This window comes from Oratosquilla oratoria, chromosome 18 (genome assembly GCF_046742065.1).
Source record: "Oratosquilla oratoria isolate Oo_2021 chromosome 18, ASM4674206v1, whole genome shotgun sequence".
Classification (NCBI taxonomy): Eukaryota; Metazoa; Arthropoda; class Malacostraca; order Stomatopoda; family Squillidae; genus Oratosquilla; species Oratosquilla oratoria.
In genome coordinates, this window is record NC_134794.1 from 41,165,681 (window position 1) to 41,185,680 (window position 20,000).

General features: G+C 39.3%; 1 protein-coding gene across 13 annotated transcripts in view; it reads left to right on the plus strand.

The window, feature by feature from the left end:
- Positions 1-20,000, plus strand: part of LOC143035168 (uncharacterized) — a 106,030-nt gene that overhangs the window by 8,938 nt on the left and 77,092 nt on the right. For 8 of the 13 annotated variants that reach the window (XM_076201820.1, XM_076201822.1, XM_076201826.1 and 5 more), the window contains exons 2-6: positions 139-470; positions 6,556-6,798; positions 8,921-9,010; positions 9,850-9,965; positions 12,413-12,514. In XM_076201820.1, coding sequence (XP_076057935.1) covers positions 139-470; positions 6,556-6,798; positions 8,921-9,010; positions 9,850-9,965; positions 12,413-12,514 — 883 coding nt within the window. Of the gene's footprint in view, positions 1-138; positions 471-6,555; positions 6,799-8,155; positions 8,237-8,920; positions 9,011-9,849; positions 9,966-12,412; positions 12,515-20,000 lie in introns of all 13 variants that reach the window. The other 5 variants (XM_076201816.1, XM_076201815.1, XM_076201814.1 and 2 more) reach the window with 5 other exon arrangements.

The window sequence follows — 20,000 nt, forward strand, 5'->3', positions numbered from 1 at the left end:
CTAAATGAATAAATAAATAAATGAATAAATAGATAAATTTATAAATAAATAAAAATAAAAAAGGAGGGTGGGGAGGATGAATGGGGTTTTTTATATCATGCCCTAGCCTTACTAACCCCGCCTTCTCCCCCCCGACAGGCAACTCCACGACTGCCCAGCGAGCTCCCCCGTCGTCCCCCCCGGGGGGGTCCGACCCCGCAGGTGCCTGCGTTGCGGCTCCGTCTTCTCCCTCTTCTTCAACAAGCGGCTCTCCTGCGGAAGCTGCGGTCTCTCCATTTGCCGCAAGTGCGCCCACTGGTCGCGGGCGGAGAAAGCCCACGTCTGCCACCTCTGCGCCCCTAAGCCGCAGCCGCCGCCTCCTCCTCCTCTTCCTTCTCTTCCTTCTCTTCCTCTTCCTCAGGCTGCAGCCCCGCCCTTCTTGACGCCTTCGCCATCGTCTGCGCCCAACGCAGCCTTCCCGACTGTCAACGGTACGCCGTAACACACACACACACATATCACTCTCTCTCTCTCTATGTATATATATATATATATATATATATATATATATATATATATATATATATTTATCAACCATAACTCACTTTAATTCTAAGCGCAATCGGTTAAGTCACTATCACTTGCCACGTGCTAGCGGAGGTTCGAGTCCGTGGCTATACATTTTAATTTCTGCATGTATGCCTCCTCGAGCTTCTCGTTGTTGATGGCTTAGAATTAAAGTGAATTGTGGTTGACAAATGTAAATCTGATCACTGGGAACCATTCAGTGTTGTACACACACAGACAGACACACACTCACAAACACACACACACACACACACACACACACACACACACATATATATATATATACATATATACATATGTATATATATATTATATATATACAAATAAATATAAATATATATATATATATATATATATATATATATATATCAACAACCACAATTCACTTTAATTCTAAGACATCAAAGGCGAGCATGCTGAAATTGAAATGTGGTACTGCCCAGGACTCGTAACCTGCATCCTCATGACAAGTGCCACAGTGACTTTCCAACTACCACATTTCAATTTCAGCATGCTGGTCTTTGATGGCTTAGAATTAAAGTGCATTGTGGTTGTTAAAATGTATATCTAATCACTGGAACCCATTCAATGTTGTACAAATATATATATGTATATGCTAATAAGAACACGGGTACGTGTGTTCACTTATGCAAAGTAGACCACTTGGAAAAAGGAAACTAACGAAGCAGAGCGCTTTCGTATATTACATCTTCAGTGCAACAAGTACTTGTTGCACTGAAGATGTAATATACGAAAGCGCTCTGCTTCGTTAGTTTCTTTTTCCAAGTGGTCTACTTTGCATACATACATATATATACATATGTATATATGTATATATATACATATATATATATATATATATATATATATATATATATATATATATATATATGTATATATATATTACAACACACATCTAATATCCCCAGGACTTAGATTTTCATCTTATCGACCACATTAACTTTTTGCATCTTGATTCTTTACAAACACGATAGAGACTAACAAGGAGCTTGGTGGAAGCATATTCGGAAACTGAAACACTGATAAACAGCGTATCAGTTTCCGAATATGCTTCCATCGAGCTCGTTGTTAGTCTCGATCGTGTTTGCAAAGAATGAATATGGAAAAAATTAACGTGGTTGATAAGATGAATATATATATATAGTTCATACTAAAGTATCAGTATTGACCTCAATGTTTCTAAGGGCCTTTAGAGTTTGTTGCCCAGAATTTTTAGACAGAGAAATTGAAACCATTTACGACATTGGTAATAAATTAAAATATCCAAAACACTTAATTAACGTAGCTCAAAACACAGCAAAGAAATCTTTTTATAGTCTTACTGATAATCATCAATTCAGTTTTAAGAATATACAAACCCTCCCTTTCCATCAAAATTTTGTTAGTTTAACTCATACTTTTAATAAATTTGGTGTCCAAGTTGTCTTTAAAAATAACAACACTGTTAAAAACAAGTTGATTAAAAATTCATCTGCTTGTAATGAAGGCTATGTTTATAATATCGCTTGCAAAAACTGTAATTTTAATTATATTGGACAAACAGGCAAGGATTTAAAATTAAGAATAAACCAACATAAATATAACATCAGAACAGGGCAAGTTTCAAGTGGGTTGTTTTTACATTTAAGGGATTTTAATCATTGCATTGATTGGGATAACACAAAGAAAATTGTCTTAAGTAAGGACATTAAGGAGAGGAATATCATAGAATCATGTTATATAAAAGCTTCATTTGAGAACAACATGAATATGAGTATGGGAATGTATAAATTAGATAACTTTGTAACATATAAAATTGTTGACAGTAGCCGGGTCAGCCGTCCGGCAGTGCTGAGAGAGTGAGGTCACTATTGGACCTGTCCTAATTCCCCCCTAATGTATATATAATGTCAGTGCTACCTTACTCTGTACCTTTGAAAATGTCTTAAATAGACGAAAACGTTCGGTCACCTTTCATTTTATTTTCCAAGTGGTTTTATTACACATTTTGTGAATCACGTGTTTTTGTGATTTATTCGCATATGTATACATATATATATATATGATGTAAGCGGAATAGGAAACACAGGAGTCTTGGTCTTGAGTTTATTCCTGACTAGTTTCGCAGGTATGCTTTTTCAAAGGAATATGTGTACAAACGGGCTGTGGGCATTATATATATGGGGTGGACCTCACCACCTCTCCGAGTTACCATAGTTGGTGGCGAATGTGAACATCACATTGTGGCTCACGTAACAATGAAGACATTTTTACAATTAAATATGATAACACTAATACCAAAGAAATTATTAATAGAAAATGTAACAATAGTAATGATAACGATGAAGATAAATATTTAAATAATAATATTAACAATAATAACAAAAAATGATAGTATCAATACAGGAAATAATAACAATAAAATAAAAGTAATAGTAATAAAAACAATAATAAGAATAAAAACGATAATACTAATAACCAAGAAATTAAAATTATTAATATTAATTATGACAATAATGGTGAAAACAATGATAATAAAAACGAAAAATTTTTAATAAATATTTAAATAGTAACAATAATAATAACAATAATGATAATAAAGAAAGTAATAATAATAAAGATTGTAATAATAAGAATAAAAACGTAATGATAAAATTATAAAGAGTAATAAATAAATAATAGTTATAATAACAATGATAATAATAATAGTGCTGCTATCATTTTTTGTTATTATTGTTAATATTATTATTTAAATATTTATCTTCATCGTTATCATTACTATTGTTACATTTTCTATTAATAATTTCTTTGGTATTAGTGTTATCATATTTAATTGTAAAAATGTCTTCATTGTTACGTGAGCCACAATGTGATGTTCACATTCGCCACCAACTATGGTAACTCGGAGAGGTGGTGAGGTCCACCCCATATATATAATGCCCACAGCCCGTTTGTACACATATTCCTTTGAAAAAGCATACCTGCGAAACTAGTCAGGAATAAACTCAAGACCAAGACTCCTGTGTTTCCTATTCCGCTTACATCAACCTGTCAGAATGTCTCAACAAATATATATATATATATATATATGTATATATATATATATATATATATATATATATATATATATATATACTGTATTTACGAGTATGTATGTATGGAGAGAAAAAGAAAAAGAGTATTGCACTGCAAATGTAAGTACACAAAAGCGAATTGCTTCAATAAGTCTTTCTTTCCAAGTGGTCATTCCTGTATGTATACCGGTATATATATATATAAATATATATATATATATATATATATGTATATAGATATATATATATATATATATATATATATATATATATATATATATATATCAAAACAAAGTGATGTAGCACATTTGTAAAATTATACTGACCCACTTTCGGAGAAAAATAGGTGAAAGTAAAAAGATCCGTATATTTCGATCACTATCTGTGATCCTCTTCAGCAGATGTGATTACTGAGTGGAGAAAATCATGTATATATTCAAAAGTAGTGAGGTGAGGGACGGGGACTCAGGTCACGTGTCCGGTGCTACGTGGTCATTGGTGGATTTTGTCCACTGTTGATGTAGAGGGTAGCATTCTATTTATAACTAAATAGACTGCTACCCTCTACATTAACAGTGGACAAAATCCACCAATGTCCACGTAGCGCCGGACACGTGACCTGAGTCCCCGTCCCTACCTGCTCACCTCACTACTTTTGTATAAATACATGCTTTTCTCCACTCTGTAATCACATCTGCTGAAGAGGATCACAGATAGCGATCGAAAAATACGGATCTTTTTTACTTTCGCCTTTTCTTCTCCGAAAGTGGGTCATTAGTATAATATATATGTATATGTACATGTATATGTATATATATAAGTGTGTGTGTATATATATATGTATATATAATATATATATATATGTATATATATACATATATATATGTGTGTGTGTGTGTTTATATATAAGTGTGTGTGTATATATATATGTATATATAATATATATATATATGTATATATATACATATATATAGACATATATATATATATATATATATATATACACCGTATATCTGTGTGTGCCTGTGTGTGTGTGTGTGTGTGTGTGTGTGTGTGTGTGTGTGTGTGTGTGTGTGTGTGTGTGTGTGTGTGTGTGTGTGTGTGTGTGTGTGTGTATGCGCGTTGGGGTTATGAGAAGATTCACTTCTCTCTAAAACAATAACAGCTGTAGTAAATAACACATATACACAAATATTTCTGATTAACTCGAAAATAATTAACTATAGTTATACTTTTGACAATAAAGTTTGTAAAGTACTATATTCTTTCTTTTTAATTTATAAACACATTCTTGGCAATAATTTTCTTTCAATATATATATATATATATATATATATATATATATATATGTGTATATATATATATATATATATACGTATATATATATACATATATGTATATACATATGGATATAGATATATATACATACATAAATACACATATGTAAAAGGTACACTATATAGCTCTACTTCTACAAAATACGTTTACAAGACCGTGATTGTTCTGTAGATTTATTTTGAACTTGTTCTTGATAACACAGAACACCTACAGGAGAGAGAGACCGCCTGCTGCTAAATTAGTTCTTGAATAAAATCGCCTGCCGGCAGATGTAAGAGCAAAATAGAGATTGGCGTTTTTGTCACCAATTGTCCACGAGACGCCATGTGTGGACTTTTGTACACTAAGCTGGGGTCCTCAGATCTTCCTTTTATTTATTTATTTTTCTTTCTCTTTTTACTTTGACAAACTTTATGTTCTTTATTATGGCTACGGCCACGCTGTTTTTATTCAGATGAGAGTGTTGGGGTGGGGTCAAGGAAAAAATCCCCAAAGGAAAATCTCCCACCGAAAAGGAGAAAATCCCCTTTTTGATGTTAGCTTAAACTGACTTAACCTAACCTAACCAAATTCTTTTCCTGTTCATCTTTAACTCTTTGATTTATCCTTATTTTGGGGAATTTTACCCTTTGGGGGATTTTTTCCTGCAAGGTATTTTTCCCTTGGGGCTTTTCCGGGGGATTTTTTCCTGTCACCGGGAGAAGGGAGTGGGGTTGGGGGGGATCCCTACAGAGAACGGAACTCGCGAAATAAAATAATTTGACGATAACCAGAATAAAAGAACGCTAAAATACAATTCATACATCAGGCCCTGTTCACAGTAGCGGTTTGAACCGCGCGGAAACCGCGGCGGTACCTCATAGTCAAAGAAAAACTGCGCGGTTGTATGTGAACGCCTCCATTGACTTACATTATAACTAACCGCCAGTGTGAACATTAGCCTAAGGTAATCTTAATGATTTCATCTGCCGACATTAGAAATGCAACCTATACAATGCGGCACTGTACCCAAGTGCCTCATCACGAGGGTTCCCGAAACGTGAATAAAATCGTCTGGCGACAGCCGTAACAGTAGGAAAGGACTACCGGGTAAGTGAGGCGTTATCACACTGGGCTAATTTTCCTCCGATTGTTGGAGTAAATTTGTAGTCCGCAGCTTTCGGGAAGGAATGTGATATACTGGAGGTAAAATAGCTTCCCTCCAGCATAATATCAAATGTCATTCTATGTATCTTTGTTGAGAAAACAAAATACTTTGCCAGAGTGATTTGACGACGGAAAATGTGCTGGAGGTGGTCGGTATCGCCAGTAAATCGGAGGTCGGAGGAAGTTTTTCCCAGTGTGATAACGCCCTCAGGCTAAAATCAGATGATTTAATTCAGGCAAACTGAGACCATAGGGATGAATGTTCAAATAAAGAACATGTCGCGTCTATTGTAATGAACATTCTTGTTCAGTTTTCAGGTAGAACAAAACCCTTAAGATGTCTGTCTAGGAGGCCGCACTTTTAGCATTTTATTGTGTTTGACTTCACGTGATTTAATTGAAAAACTAACTCCCCCCCACCCTCCTCCAGCAGGCGTCGACGAAATCACAAACCAAATACGGCATCACTTAGAGGCCCTCGTTGAAGGACGACTAGCCACCTCCTTGGAGTGCCACTCCAACTCCCCCTCCAACTCCTCCAACTCCTCCTCCAGCTCCGCCTCCGTGTCGATTGCCACCACAGCCTCCACCACCACCACCACTACCTCGTCCTCATCCTCGTCCTCATCCTCGTCCTCCAATTCCTCGACCTGCGTCACCGCTCACTCGAAGGGTAAGTTGGACTTTGGACCGTTTGGAGGGCAGGATGTCTTATGCAAGTTCTTCTTCGCCTTCGTCATCGTCTTCTTCTTCCTCTTCTTTGCACTTTTCTTCGTCTTCTTCTTCTTTCCCTTGTTCTTCGCCCTCTTCATCGTCTTTTCCTTATTTTCCCCTTCTTCTTCGCCTTCTTCATCGCCTTTTTCTTTCCCTTCTTCATCGTCTTCTTCTTCGACTATTAATTCTTCGTTTCTTCTTCTTCACCTCCTTCTTCGCCTTCTTCTTTGCCTTCTTTTTCGTCTTCTTCATCTTCCCCTTCTTCTTTGTCATCTTCTTCGCCTTCTTCTTCAGTTTCCCCTACGACTCCTTCTTCACCTTCTTTTCCGCCTTCTTCTTTGTCTTCTTCATCGCCTTCTCCTTCACCTTCTTCTTTCCCTTCTTCGCCTTCTTCTTCGCCTTCTCCATCGCCCTCTTCATCGCCCTCTTCTTATTCTTTTCCTTTGCCTTTTTTTTAATCGTCTCCTCTTTCTTCTTCGCCTTCTTCTTCTACTGTTAGTTCTACATCTTCTTCTTCCTATGTTTTCTCCTCTTCCTGTTCTTTTTCTTCTGATTCGTTTTTTCTTTTCCCTTTTCCTCTTCTTTCTCTCTCTTTTTTCTTGTTCCATTTCTTTCTTTTTCTCATCTTCCTATTCTACCCTACCTAAATTTCCTCTTATTCTTACTTGTCCTTTTCTTTTCTCTATTTCCTTGTCTTCGTTTCTCTTCATTTCTTTCTTCGTATACTTAAACCTTCTCTCAGTTCACGAAAGTGGGCACATCCACCTTTGCTATAGTTACCCCTTAAACTCTGTGTTCTTTATGGAACGAATTTTGTTTATGTAAACACGGGGGAATGGGCATTTATTGACACTTCTTGTTTAGATAATTATTTTTTAATGAACTGGTATAAGTCTAGAATATTAGAATGCTTGTATTTTATGATATATATTTCTAAGATGATTATTTAGAATTGCTCGTATTTCATTATGAATTAATACAATAATTGATCTTCATCTTGTGGTTCTTGCATCTGTACTTTCTCCTGTACAAAATATTATTACATGTCCTCATTTAATCTCTTTTGTCTTACAAACATAATCACCATTCTTTCTTCAGTTATCGTTGCAATTCAAATAGCTTAATTAACAAAAATATTATAAAAGATAAAAATAGTTTTAGCCTAATGTTGTATTTCGTTACTTTGATCCTATACCTATGACGTCGCCCCTCCCTCTCTGTCTCTCTCTCTCTCTCTCTCTCTCTCTCTCTCTCTCTCTCTCTCTCTCTCTCTCTCTCTCTCTCTCTCTCTTTCTCTCTCTCTCTTCCACAAGCAGCTTTGGACTCAATACGATCGTGGGTGTTTACTGAACAGCAAAAATGGGACCTTCTGCTCTTCTATTACTGCTATTGCCACGGTGAGGGGTCTTCCTGGCAGCATCACGTCTTTGATTTTGACCGTTATGACAGTTGAAACCGTTGCGGATGCAAATTTAAAAATCGTTTGAATGTTGTTTTTGAAACGTCTTCTTCTGACTCCCAGGAGCTGTTGCTATGTCGGCTTCCCCTGTTTTGAAGTTCAAGTTTCCCCTTTTCTTTTCTTTTTTATGTGTATCCATTATTTCTGTGGCCTATCATTTATCACCTATTATATATCTCTATATGTACAGTAGACACTATTTTCTAATTGTATTGCACAACGTTCTAAGAATCTCTTGATATAGGTTTTTATATTCTATTTTCAATGTTATATATATATATATATATATGTATATATATATATATATATGTATTTATATATATATATATGTATATATATATATATATATATCTTTACATATATATATATATATATATATATATATATATATATATATATATACATGTATGTATGTGTGTGTGTATGCATGCCTATATTTACCAGACTAGATACTGCATGACCTATACAAAATCAATATTTAACCATTTCTTCTTAAAGGCTTAAGACTGCAATCTAAGTAGATTAAAATTTACCTTTTAACTTCGTTCTCCCGCTTCTTCCCATTTTCTATGTTGATGCATGCTGATGACGTCATGACGCTGCATGTTGGTGCATGATATAGCAGTGGCTGCACAGTTCTTCAGTGCTCATCACTCGGTTCTCAGTAAAGCACTGTCTCGATTTGTGCGAGCTCTCTACATGTCAATCTACAGTGAGTAAGGATGTGTTTTACAATAAATAAATAGAAAATATAATAAAAAAAAAAGTACCCGAAAAAAAATGTCTTCACTTTTTTTTCTTCGATTTTTTAGTAAGAATATAAAATATACCCGTATTTCACGACCTTTGCATGGCCACGGTAATCTTAGTTTTCATTGTACTTCCATATAACCATATCTTCATCCTCTTCATCATCATCATCCTCCTCCTCCTCTTCCTCCTCCCCCTCCTTTTCCTCCTCCACCTCCTCTTCCTCCTCCCCCATACTCTGTCTCCGTCTTCCTTCCCCCACCTCTCCATTCCTTTTTCCCTCCTTCCTCCTCCTCCTCCTCCTCCTCCTCCTCCTTCTCTTCCTCGTCCTACTCCTTTTCGTCGTTCTGCTCCATGTACTAGTGTAGGCCATATGGTCTCTCATCCTCCTTTATTCTTATGTTCACATTTTCTACTCATCCTCGTCCTCCTCCTCCTCGTCCTCCTCTTCTTCATCCTCCTCTTCTTCATCCTCCTCCTCCTCCTCCTCCCCTTCCTTGTCCTCTTTATCCTCCTCCTCTTCCTTCTCCTCTTTCTCGTCCTCTTCTTCCTCTTCCTCTTCCCCTCTTCCTCCCTCCTCCTCCTCCTTATCATCATCATCATCATAATCATCATTATCATCATCATCATCATCATCATCATCATCATCATCATCATCATCATCATCATCATCATCCTATTCCTCCTCATCGTCTTCCTGCTCTCACATACTAACGACACTTCTCCCTCTTCTTCTTCGTCCTCGTCTACTTCGGTATCGCCTCCGTCGTCGCCTCCGTCGTCGTCGTCTTGGGATGGCAGACAAGCCCCTGCAGCCCCATGAGTTCCCCACGACGCGGCACTCGGAGCTCCTCTCGGCCATCAGCAAGGTCCTCCAGGAAGCCATGATCCTTCCCAGCAGGAGCGGCACCATGGAAGTAAGTCAACAACAACAACAAAAACAAAAACAACTACAACAACAACAACAACAACAAAAACAACGACAAAAACAACGACAACAATGATTATGACAACCATAATAATGATAATATTGATGATGATGATAATAATAATAATAATAATAATAATAATAATAATAATAATAATAATAATAATAATAATAATAATAATAATAATAATAGTGATAATAATGACAATAATGATAATAATGATAATAATGATAATAATGATAATAATGATAATGATGATGATGATGATGATGATGATAATGATGATAATGATGATAATGATGATGATGATAATGATGATGATGATGATAACGATAATAATGATAATGATGATGATAATAATGATGATAATAATGATGATGATAATGATAATGATAATAACAATAATGATAATAACAATAATGATAATAATAATGATAACGATAGTAATGATAATAACGATAATAATAACAATAATAATGATAATAATAATAATAATGATAATAATAATACTAATAATAATAATAATGATAATGATAATCATGACAATGATAATGATAGTAATAATACTAATAATAATGATAATAATAATAATAATAATAATAATAATAATAATAATAATAATAGTAATAATAATAATGATAATAATAATAACAATAATAATGATAACAGTAATTATATAAATGACCTCGATAGCAGGAACAATATGAAAACAACATTAAGAACATCACCACCATCAACAACAATAACAACAGCATCAGCAACAGTGGCATCAACAGTAACTACACCAATAACAGGAATAACATGAAAACAACAGAAACAAGAATATGAACACCATTACCATCATCAATAACAACAATAACGGTAAAATCAACAATAACAACATAAATAACAGTGTGATCAACATGGAAATAAAAACAGTAAGAACATTAACAACAACAACACTGTCACTACCACTACCACCAACAACAACATTAATCTTAATATTCTTCCGTTATCTTTATAATCATGAGCTCTTTTTCTATATCAATTTATTTTTCAAATGCGTTTTCTGTCTTCTAAATTCAACCGTACGTGGCTCGTTCCCTAGAAAATATACCCTGTAGAAAATAATACCCCTATAGAAAACAATTCCACTCTAGAAAAGAATACCCACTAGAAAATATTACCCCCTAGAAAATTATACATCCTAGAAAACAATACCACCTAGAAAATAATATATATATATATATATATATATATATATATATATATATATATATATATATATATATATATATATATACCATACATATCATATAACAATGGTTATTTCCCCCCTCACAAGGGAGGTAGCCAAATCACAAAGGCATAAAATTCACTCCCACCCATTCCACCCCCACATACTCCGTTCCCATTCACCCCACTCACTCTTATCTTGGCTCCTCCTGGATGACGGGTCATCCCTGCATTTCACCCACTGCCCTGGGCCAGAAGCAATGTAGTAAGACACAGCACATCCACAGCAAGGCTGCTTCATTAAATCGGCGACCCCCCCCCCGTCTCCGTCCTCTTATGCAGAAAAAGAGAAAACGGGCTGCGAAAAAAAATAATGCCCCCTAGAAAATAATACCCCCTAGAAAATAATACCCCCTAGAGAACAATACCTCCTAGAAAACAATACTACCCTAGAAAGTTATACTCCATAGGAAACAGATCCACACACCCTAGAAAATAGTACCCCTTCTAGCACACAGCACCCCTAGAAAATGGTGCCCCTCTAGGAAATGGTACCCCCTTGAAAAAAATGCTTCCCTAAAGAACATTACCATGCACCCTAGAAAACAGGACCCACTATCAAATAGTCACCCTAGAAAGCAGTAACCCTCCTAGAAAACCGTACGACTCCCTAGAAATCAGTGCCTCACCTAGAAAACAATACTCCCCTAGAAAGTAATATCCCTTTTTCTTTTATCCTCCCCATCTCTCACGACCCCTTGTGGGGGGATGGGGGTATTACACTCCAAATGGGGAGGTGCGCTTGCGGTAATGGCGGGGGAAGACTTTGGGTAATGGGTATGAATTGGACCAATTTAGGTTTTAAGAAGGAAATAGGCAAGAACTGGTTTACCAACAGTGGTCAACGAATGGAATAGGTTTAGTAACCATTTACTCGTAGTTAGTGAGCGCTGAAACTATAATTGGTTGTTTTAAGAAAAGATAAAATAACTTCATGGACAGATATGTCAGGTGGTAAGGGGCATGGAACTGCCTAGTGTAGGCCTTATGGTCTCTTGCAGTCTCCTCCATTCTTAGGTTCTTATGTTCTTGTGTTGTCTTGAGAAAAGATAAGGTAACTTGATGGATGGGGATGACAGGTGGTAAGGGAAATGGAACTCCCTAGTGTAAGCCTTATGGTCTCTTGCAGTCTCCTCTATTCTTATGTTCTCCTCCCCCAGGGCAGCTACTACGACCCTTCCTCCTCCCCAGAGGGAAACGCCGTGGAGGATTTCAACTCCCACACTTACGAGGACATTCTGGCCACGGCGATCCTCAACAAGGTAAGTCATATGTCCTCAACAAGGTAGATCAAATGTCCTCGACAAGGTAGATCAAATGTCCTCGACAAGGTAGATCAAATGTCCTCCCCTGTGTTTCGCGTATTTGACCCCTTTCACGCGTACTCGGCCTATAGTACGCGTACTCAGCCTGTACTACGTGTACTTGGCCTGTACTACGCATAATTGGCCTGTACTATGTGTACTTGGCCTGTACTACGTGTACTTGGCCTGTCCTACGTGTACTTGGCCTGTACTACGTGTACTTGGCCTGTCCTACGTGTACTCGGCCTGTTCTACGTGTACTTGGCCTGTACTACGCGTAATCGGCCTGTACTACGTGTACTCGGACTGTACTACATGTACTTGGGCTATACTACGTGTAATCGGCCTGTGCTACGTGTACTTGGCCTGTACTACGCGTACTTGGCCTATATAACGTGTACTCGTCCTGTACTACGTGTACTTGCACTGCACTACGTGTACTTGGCCTGTACTACATGTACTTGACCTGTAATACGCGTAGTCGGCCTATATTACGTGTATTCGGCCTGTACTACGCGTATTCGGCCTGCACTCCGCGTACTTGGCCTGTACTTCGTGTACTTGACCTATACTACGTGTACTCGTCCTACACTACGTGTACTTAGCCTGTACTACTTGGTGCGTTGGTGGCGTCATCGGAAGCGTGCTGGCCACGTATTCACTCAGATGTAGGTTCAAATCCCGCACTCCTCTCCGATTCCCAGCGGTGACTTTCTATGACCTGCCCCCACCCACAACAGTCCCTCAAAGCGCACAATAGGCCAAAGGTGACGGCTTCGGCCGCAGCTACTCAGCGCCCCCTGGGGTATTAGGCTCCTCACCTACTTGTACTTGGCTTGTACTGCATGTACTCGACCTGTGCACCTAGTACTTGGCTTGTACTATGCCTGTACTACTTGTCCTTCTATTAGCACACGTGCTTGTAGTACATTTGTACTAATACTACTTGTACTACTTGTTGATAACTTTGTAAGACGTGCACTTTACACACACATATATATATATATATATATATATATATATATGTGTGTGTGTGTGTGTGTGTGTGTGTGTGTGTGTGTGTGTGTGTGTGTGTGTGTGTGTATTCACTTGGTCTTTGGATCACGTGTTGGACTCGTGATCGACTGCTATTTCCCTCCTGGAAGAGAGCTCAGAGCTCGTAGGTCCGATCTATGGGTAATGCTATGACCTTGCACACACACACACCCAACTCCCCGCCCACGAGAGTCAGAGTAACGATCCGAGGCACAGCGATACCGAAATAATTTTGGCCCTGGGCAGGATTCGAACTGGGTAACTGCGAGCACCATCGTACTTCACGGTCCAGCGCTCTACCAATGCACCACCGAGTCGTGTGTGTGTGTGTGTATGTGTGTGTGTGTGTGTGTGTGTGTGTGTGTGTGTGTGTGTGTGTGTATATATATAGATATATATATATATATATATATATATATATATATATATATATACACACACAAGTTCTGTCCGGAAAGTATCCAGTCACTTACAATTTCAAGAAATGTTTCTAACCTACGACAATGGTGCCCTACTTTCCTTCAAAGTAGTCTCCTTCGGACCACACACACTTCTCCCAGCGTCCCTTCCACGTTCCAAAACATTTTGCAAGGTCCTCTTTTGGAATCTTCATCAGCTAGCTCGTCGCATTTTTCTTAATTTCATCTATGGGCTGAAATATTTCTTTTAAAGGTGATATTAGCTTTGGAAAATCCAGAAATCACAGGGAAGATATAGGCTGTAGGGGTGCTGAATGAGCTGGGTGATGGAATGCTTTGTCAAAAATCCCTGCACGACACGTGAAGAATGAGCAGGTGCATTGTCATGATGAAGGATTCAGTCTCCACTAGCCCACAGCTGCGGCCGTTTTTCTTCTCACTGCATCCCTCAGACGGCGAAGAACTTCGATGTAATACTCCTTCGTTATTGTTTGGCCTTGAGGAGCGTACTCGTGATAGACAACACCCTGATAATAATAATTATAATAAAGAAAAAAACTGTCAACATTACATTGACTTTGCTTCGACTTTCCCGTGCCTTTTTCGGACGTGGTCAGACTGAGCTTTTGTTTCTGAGTCATAGCCGTAGACTTACGATTCATCTGCGGTTATTGCATGCTTGCTTCAGGAAGTTTGAGTCATTTGTAGCAGCATGTCCTGCGAAGTTTTAGCACGAAATTCCTTCTGCTCATAGTTCAGGATACGCGGGACGAATTTTGGCGCCACGCGTGTCATGCTAAGATCTTTCGTCAAAATCTCTGAATCACTTGTCCATGGGATACCAAGATCATCTTCTAACTCTCGGACTGTCAATCGCCGAGTTTCATTGATTACAGTCTTCACACGTTCAACATTTTCGGGTGTTCTGCTTGTTGAAGGCCTACCAGAACGTGGATCACTTTCGACAGATTCTTGGCCTACTTTGAAACGTTTATACCGCATCGTTATTTGTGCTTCTTTCAGTGAATCATCCTGGAATGCCTTCTTAATCATTCGAATAGTTTCCGCTGACGAATATTCAAGTTTGCAACAAAACTTGAGACAGATTCGCTTATCTACTCGGTCAGTCATTCTCAATGCGACGGTCAAACAGTATACACCATCACTCAACTGTGTTTGCCTGGTAACTTAATTATGACATGGTACTGTGGCCGCTTACGCATGCACAGTAGGGTCTTCTGTCAGTGTTCGCCAACTTTTGTTAGGATTGCACTACTAGTTCTGCAAATATTTATAATGGCTGGATACTTTCCGGACAGGCCTTGTATGTGTGTATATAAATATATATATATATATATATATATATATATGTGTGTGTGTGTGTGTGTGTGTGTGTGTGTGTGTGTGTGTGTGTGTGTGTGTGTGTGTGTGTGTGTGTATGCAATAAAAACACTAGGAGCGTGTGTTCACAAATACGTAAGTAACCACTAGGAAAAGTACGAAAGCGCTCTGCTTCGTTAGTTTACTTTTCCTAGTGGTTACTTACGCATATATGTATATATATACAGTATATATATACACGCACACATATGTTTTACTGTAACTTGATAACATGAGTGTACAAAAACGAAGAGTAGTACATATACTCCATAGTACATTAGGTTAACATCATAAACAGAAATTTATACCAGGAAGAGCTTAAGTACAACAGCAACATGTGCCCTATGTGCTTGGATAGCACAGAGGCGGAGTGATGGTCTAGGTGTTACAGCTAGAATGAAATACTAGATAGAATCACTGAAAAAAATATATATAGTTGATGGCCCCGAAACCAATAGAAAATTATACACATGAAGAAAATGGAGCCTAGCTCATGACAAGTGACAGTTACTGGTAGATCTTTGGATCATAACTGAGTCCCATGAGAATCCTATGACCATCAGAATACTTGTGAGGCGATAAAATGTGCCCGACGCAAAAATGTGGTCGGCCAGAAAAATGTGGTCGAGTTCAAAATTGTGGACCACAAATCTGTTGCCGGGCACTAATTTTTGGTGGATCACACGATTGTGGCCAGCCACTAATTTGTGGCTACACACTTAGATAGTGTCTCGCGAGTGGATATCCGTACAGCGCGGTATTGTGGGTAAGGTGTCATGCGTTCTCTGAGTTTAGTGGTTTTAGTGTGTTCTCTGTATCACTAAGAGCACAAGCCGCCCCCGAATGAGCCCGACTTATTTCCTGGCAGGTCTCCGGGTGTGACCTGGGAGAAGGACCCTCAAGTCCCCTTAGCATAAGGTCCACTTTACCGTGGTCAGAAACAGTGCCGTCCCTTGTTTGGCTTCGTCGGTAGGTTTTCGTTCTCTGAATTCGAAGATTGTTGAACCAAAACAGAGATCAAGGAAGTGGTCCCTCTTGTGGCCCCTTGTGGGTCTCGCCTTCGGGTCTCCGGGCCACCCAAAGGGCGTCCCGTAGGGCCTCCCACCCACGTCCTACGTCACTGATAACCCTCCTGCTACAGGAGATGGCCCTAGGAATGTTTGGGTCTTTATGACATCAAAATCTCTGAAACGGGACGAAAGATTGTGGGAAGATACTTCTCCACCATTCCCCCACCACTCCTCCTTCTCCTCCTTCCCCACCTCCAGCACGATCACCAACAGTATTCTCACTACATTGTACGGAGAAGGACGTGTTGTCCATAGCTCCCGCGGTTAAAGTTCCTTTCCTAGTGGTTAAGTTCCTTTCCTAGTCTTCCTCTACTTCGCGTCCAGTTCGTGAATTCTTCAACTCATCTGCGAGCCGCTCCCGGAACCTCCGGGTCTCCAGAAGTCCAGACAGCATCCGGACCCCCCTCCTCCCCCTCCCCCCCCCTCTTTCTCATCCTCGAAATGTGTAAGTGCGACCAATCATCTAGTTCTTCCTTGTGGCAAAATCCCGAAGGCGAAGCCAACGAACTCGGGAGGATTTTTTGTTTCCCATCGTCAGCAAGGACGTGTCCTTTGTACAAGTGCTTCCCCAACTCCTACACCTCCTCCACCACCTCCCACTGGGGTGTGGGGGAGAGGATAATAATCATTCTAAAGGGATAAGCCATGACCCTGGCATAGTGCCAAGCGTGATCGGGTTTCTCTGCAGTTCCAAAACAAATAGAGACCTTAACATCAAGGTCACTGATGAATGAGTGATCTTTGTGACTGTGCCTACCAAGTGATTAAACCTCTCTGTTGAACTGAGGTCAGAAGATGGTTAACGAGGGACCTTAAAGTGAAAGTCCCTTATTGGGAACTTAAAGTGAAGTTTACTTATCGGAAACTTATCGTAAAGGTCACTAACCAGGACCTAATCACTTATCAGACTTTATTGTAAAGTTCACCTATTAGACCTTATCGCAAAGGTCAACCGAAGGACCTTGTCGCGAAGGTCAACGATTAATGAAGGATTTTATCATAAAGGTCTCATATCCGACCTTATTGTGAAGATCAAAAAATGATTATTGACTAATTAACATTATGTTGATGTTATTGGAAGTTGACATAATGTTAACGGTATTGAGAAATAACTTAGAGTTAATATAGAATTGAATTTATGTCAAAGGTATTGAGGAGTTAACATTATGTTCATATATGAAGATACATATACCAAAGGCTCCTCCCTTACAAGGGAGGTAGCCAAAAAACAAAGGCATAAAATCCACTCCCAACCATTCCATTCCCAATTTACTCCACTCCCATCCACTCCCCTCCCTCCCTCTTGGTCATTCTTGCATCTCGCCCACTGCCCTGGGTCAGAAGCAGTGTCGCAAGACACAGCACATCCATAGCAGGGCCGCTTCATTAAATCGGCGACCTCCAACCCTCCGTCCCCTCATGCAGAAAAAGAGAAGAAGGGAAGAAATCCCTTAGAGGTGCGTCAATTTATTTTTCACACATACTCTCTCACCCCCATCCCCCACCCACTCCGCCTCATGCATCACAGCATCATCCATACACAACCCTTCTCCATTCACCCCTGTCTTCTGTCTTCTCCCGTCCTCCCTCAACAGACATTCTCCTCTTTCCCAATGCATCTTTTACTCCATCCATCCATCTCACCCTTGATCGCCCCCTAATATTCATTCTTTACACCTCTGTCTTCCACACCTCTTTTATTAATCTTTCTTCATTCATTCTTTCCATGTGTCCAAACCATCCCAATACTCTTTCATCAACCCTATCTCCCAGTTGCCTCTCCACTTTCGTTCTCCTCCTCACCTTCTCGTTTCTTACTCTATCCAGCCAAGTAACCCCTATCATATTTCTTAGGCATCTCATCTCAAACACATTCAAACTCCTCCTCTCTTATGTTCCATGTTTCTTCCCCGTACAGTGCTGTCGGCACAATCACCCCTTCATACAATCTCCTTTTAGCATTCATTCCCAAAAGTCTATTTCTCATTACTCTTTTTAATCCCCCAAGACATTTACTTGCCTATCTCAATCTACATTCTACCTCTGCCTCCACTCCTCCCTTTCCCGCAACATTCGCACCCAAGTATCTAAAACTATACACTTCCTCCAGTCTCTCTCCCTTAATACTCACTTCCAGTCTGCTGCCACTTTCCTTTTACATCTCATCACCTTACTTTTACCCTCATGTATCTTCAACTTCTTTCTTTCGTACACCTTCCCAAACCCTGACATTAACTTCCTGAACCCCTCCTCTGATCCTGCTACAAGGGCATTGTCGTCAGCAAACAACAACTGGCTTACCTCCCACTTTTCTTCATTTTCTTTAACCATCTCTAATCCCCGACCCATTACCTCTCGCACCACCCCATCCATGTAAAAATTGAACAGCCAAATTGACATAACACATCACTGGCGAAGTCCCACCTTTACCTCAAATCACTCACTCTCTCCATTTCTGATTCTACCACGAGCTCTACTACTCTCGCAAAAACTCTTGACTGCTCTTAAAAACTTTCCTCCTATCCCATATATCTGTAATACCTCCCACAGTGCCTTACTGACTACACTGTCATAAGCCTTTTCCAAAACCATAAAAGTCCCAAAAAACACCCTTACTTCTTCCCAAAGCTTTCTCACATATCTGTCTTACCACAAAAATCTGATCCACGCAACCTCTACCTATCCTAAACCCACACTGTTCCTCACCAATCACTCCCTCTGTTCCTCCCCTAATCCTCTCAATCAAAACCCTCCTATAAGCCTTCCAAACTACACTTAACAAGCTGAGAAGGTGTGTGAAAGAAGGAAGCTGAAGATAAATGTGGGCAAAAATAAGGTGATGAGATGTAAAAAGGGAGAAAATGTCAGCAGGCTGGAAGTTAGTATTAAGGGAGAGAGACTGGAGGAAGTGGATAGTTTTAGATACTTGGGTGCGAATGTGGCAGGAAAGGGAGGAGTGGGGTGGAGATAGAATGTAGATTGAGAGAAGCGAGTAAATATCTTGGTGGATGAAAAAGTGTAATGAGAAATAGACATCTGGGAATGGAGGCTAGGAGGAGGTTATTTGAAGGAGTGATTGTGCCGACAGCAATGCACGGGGCAGAAACATGGAATATAAGAGAGGAAGAGAGAAGGATTTTGAATGTGTTTGATATGAAATGTCTGAGAAGTATGATAGAGGTTACTAGGCTGGATAGAGTGAGAAATAATGAGGTGAGGAGGAGAACAAGGGTAGAAAGGTAGTTGGGAGGTAGGGTTGATGAAAGAGTATTGGGTTGGTTTGGACACGTGGAAAGAATGAGTGAAGAAAGATTAGTAAAAGAGGTGTGGAAGGCAGAGGTGAAAGGAGTGCATATGAGGGAGTGTCCCAGGATGAGATGGATGGATGGGGTGAAAGGGGCATTACGAAAGAGAGGAATTTCTATTGAGGAAGAACGGGAGAAGACAGAAGATAGGGGTGAATGGAGAAGGTTTGTGTATGGATGATGCTTTGATGCATGAGTGGGTGGGGGGTGAGGGAGTATGTATGAGAAATAAATT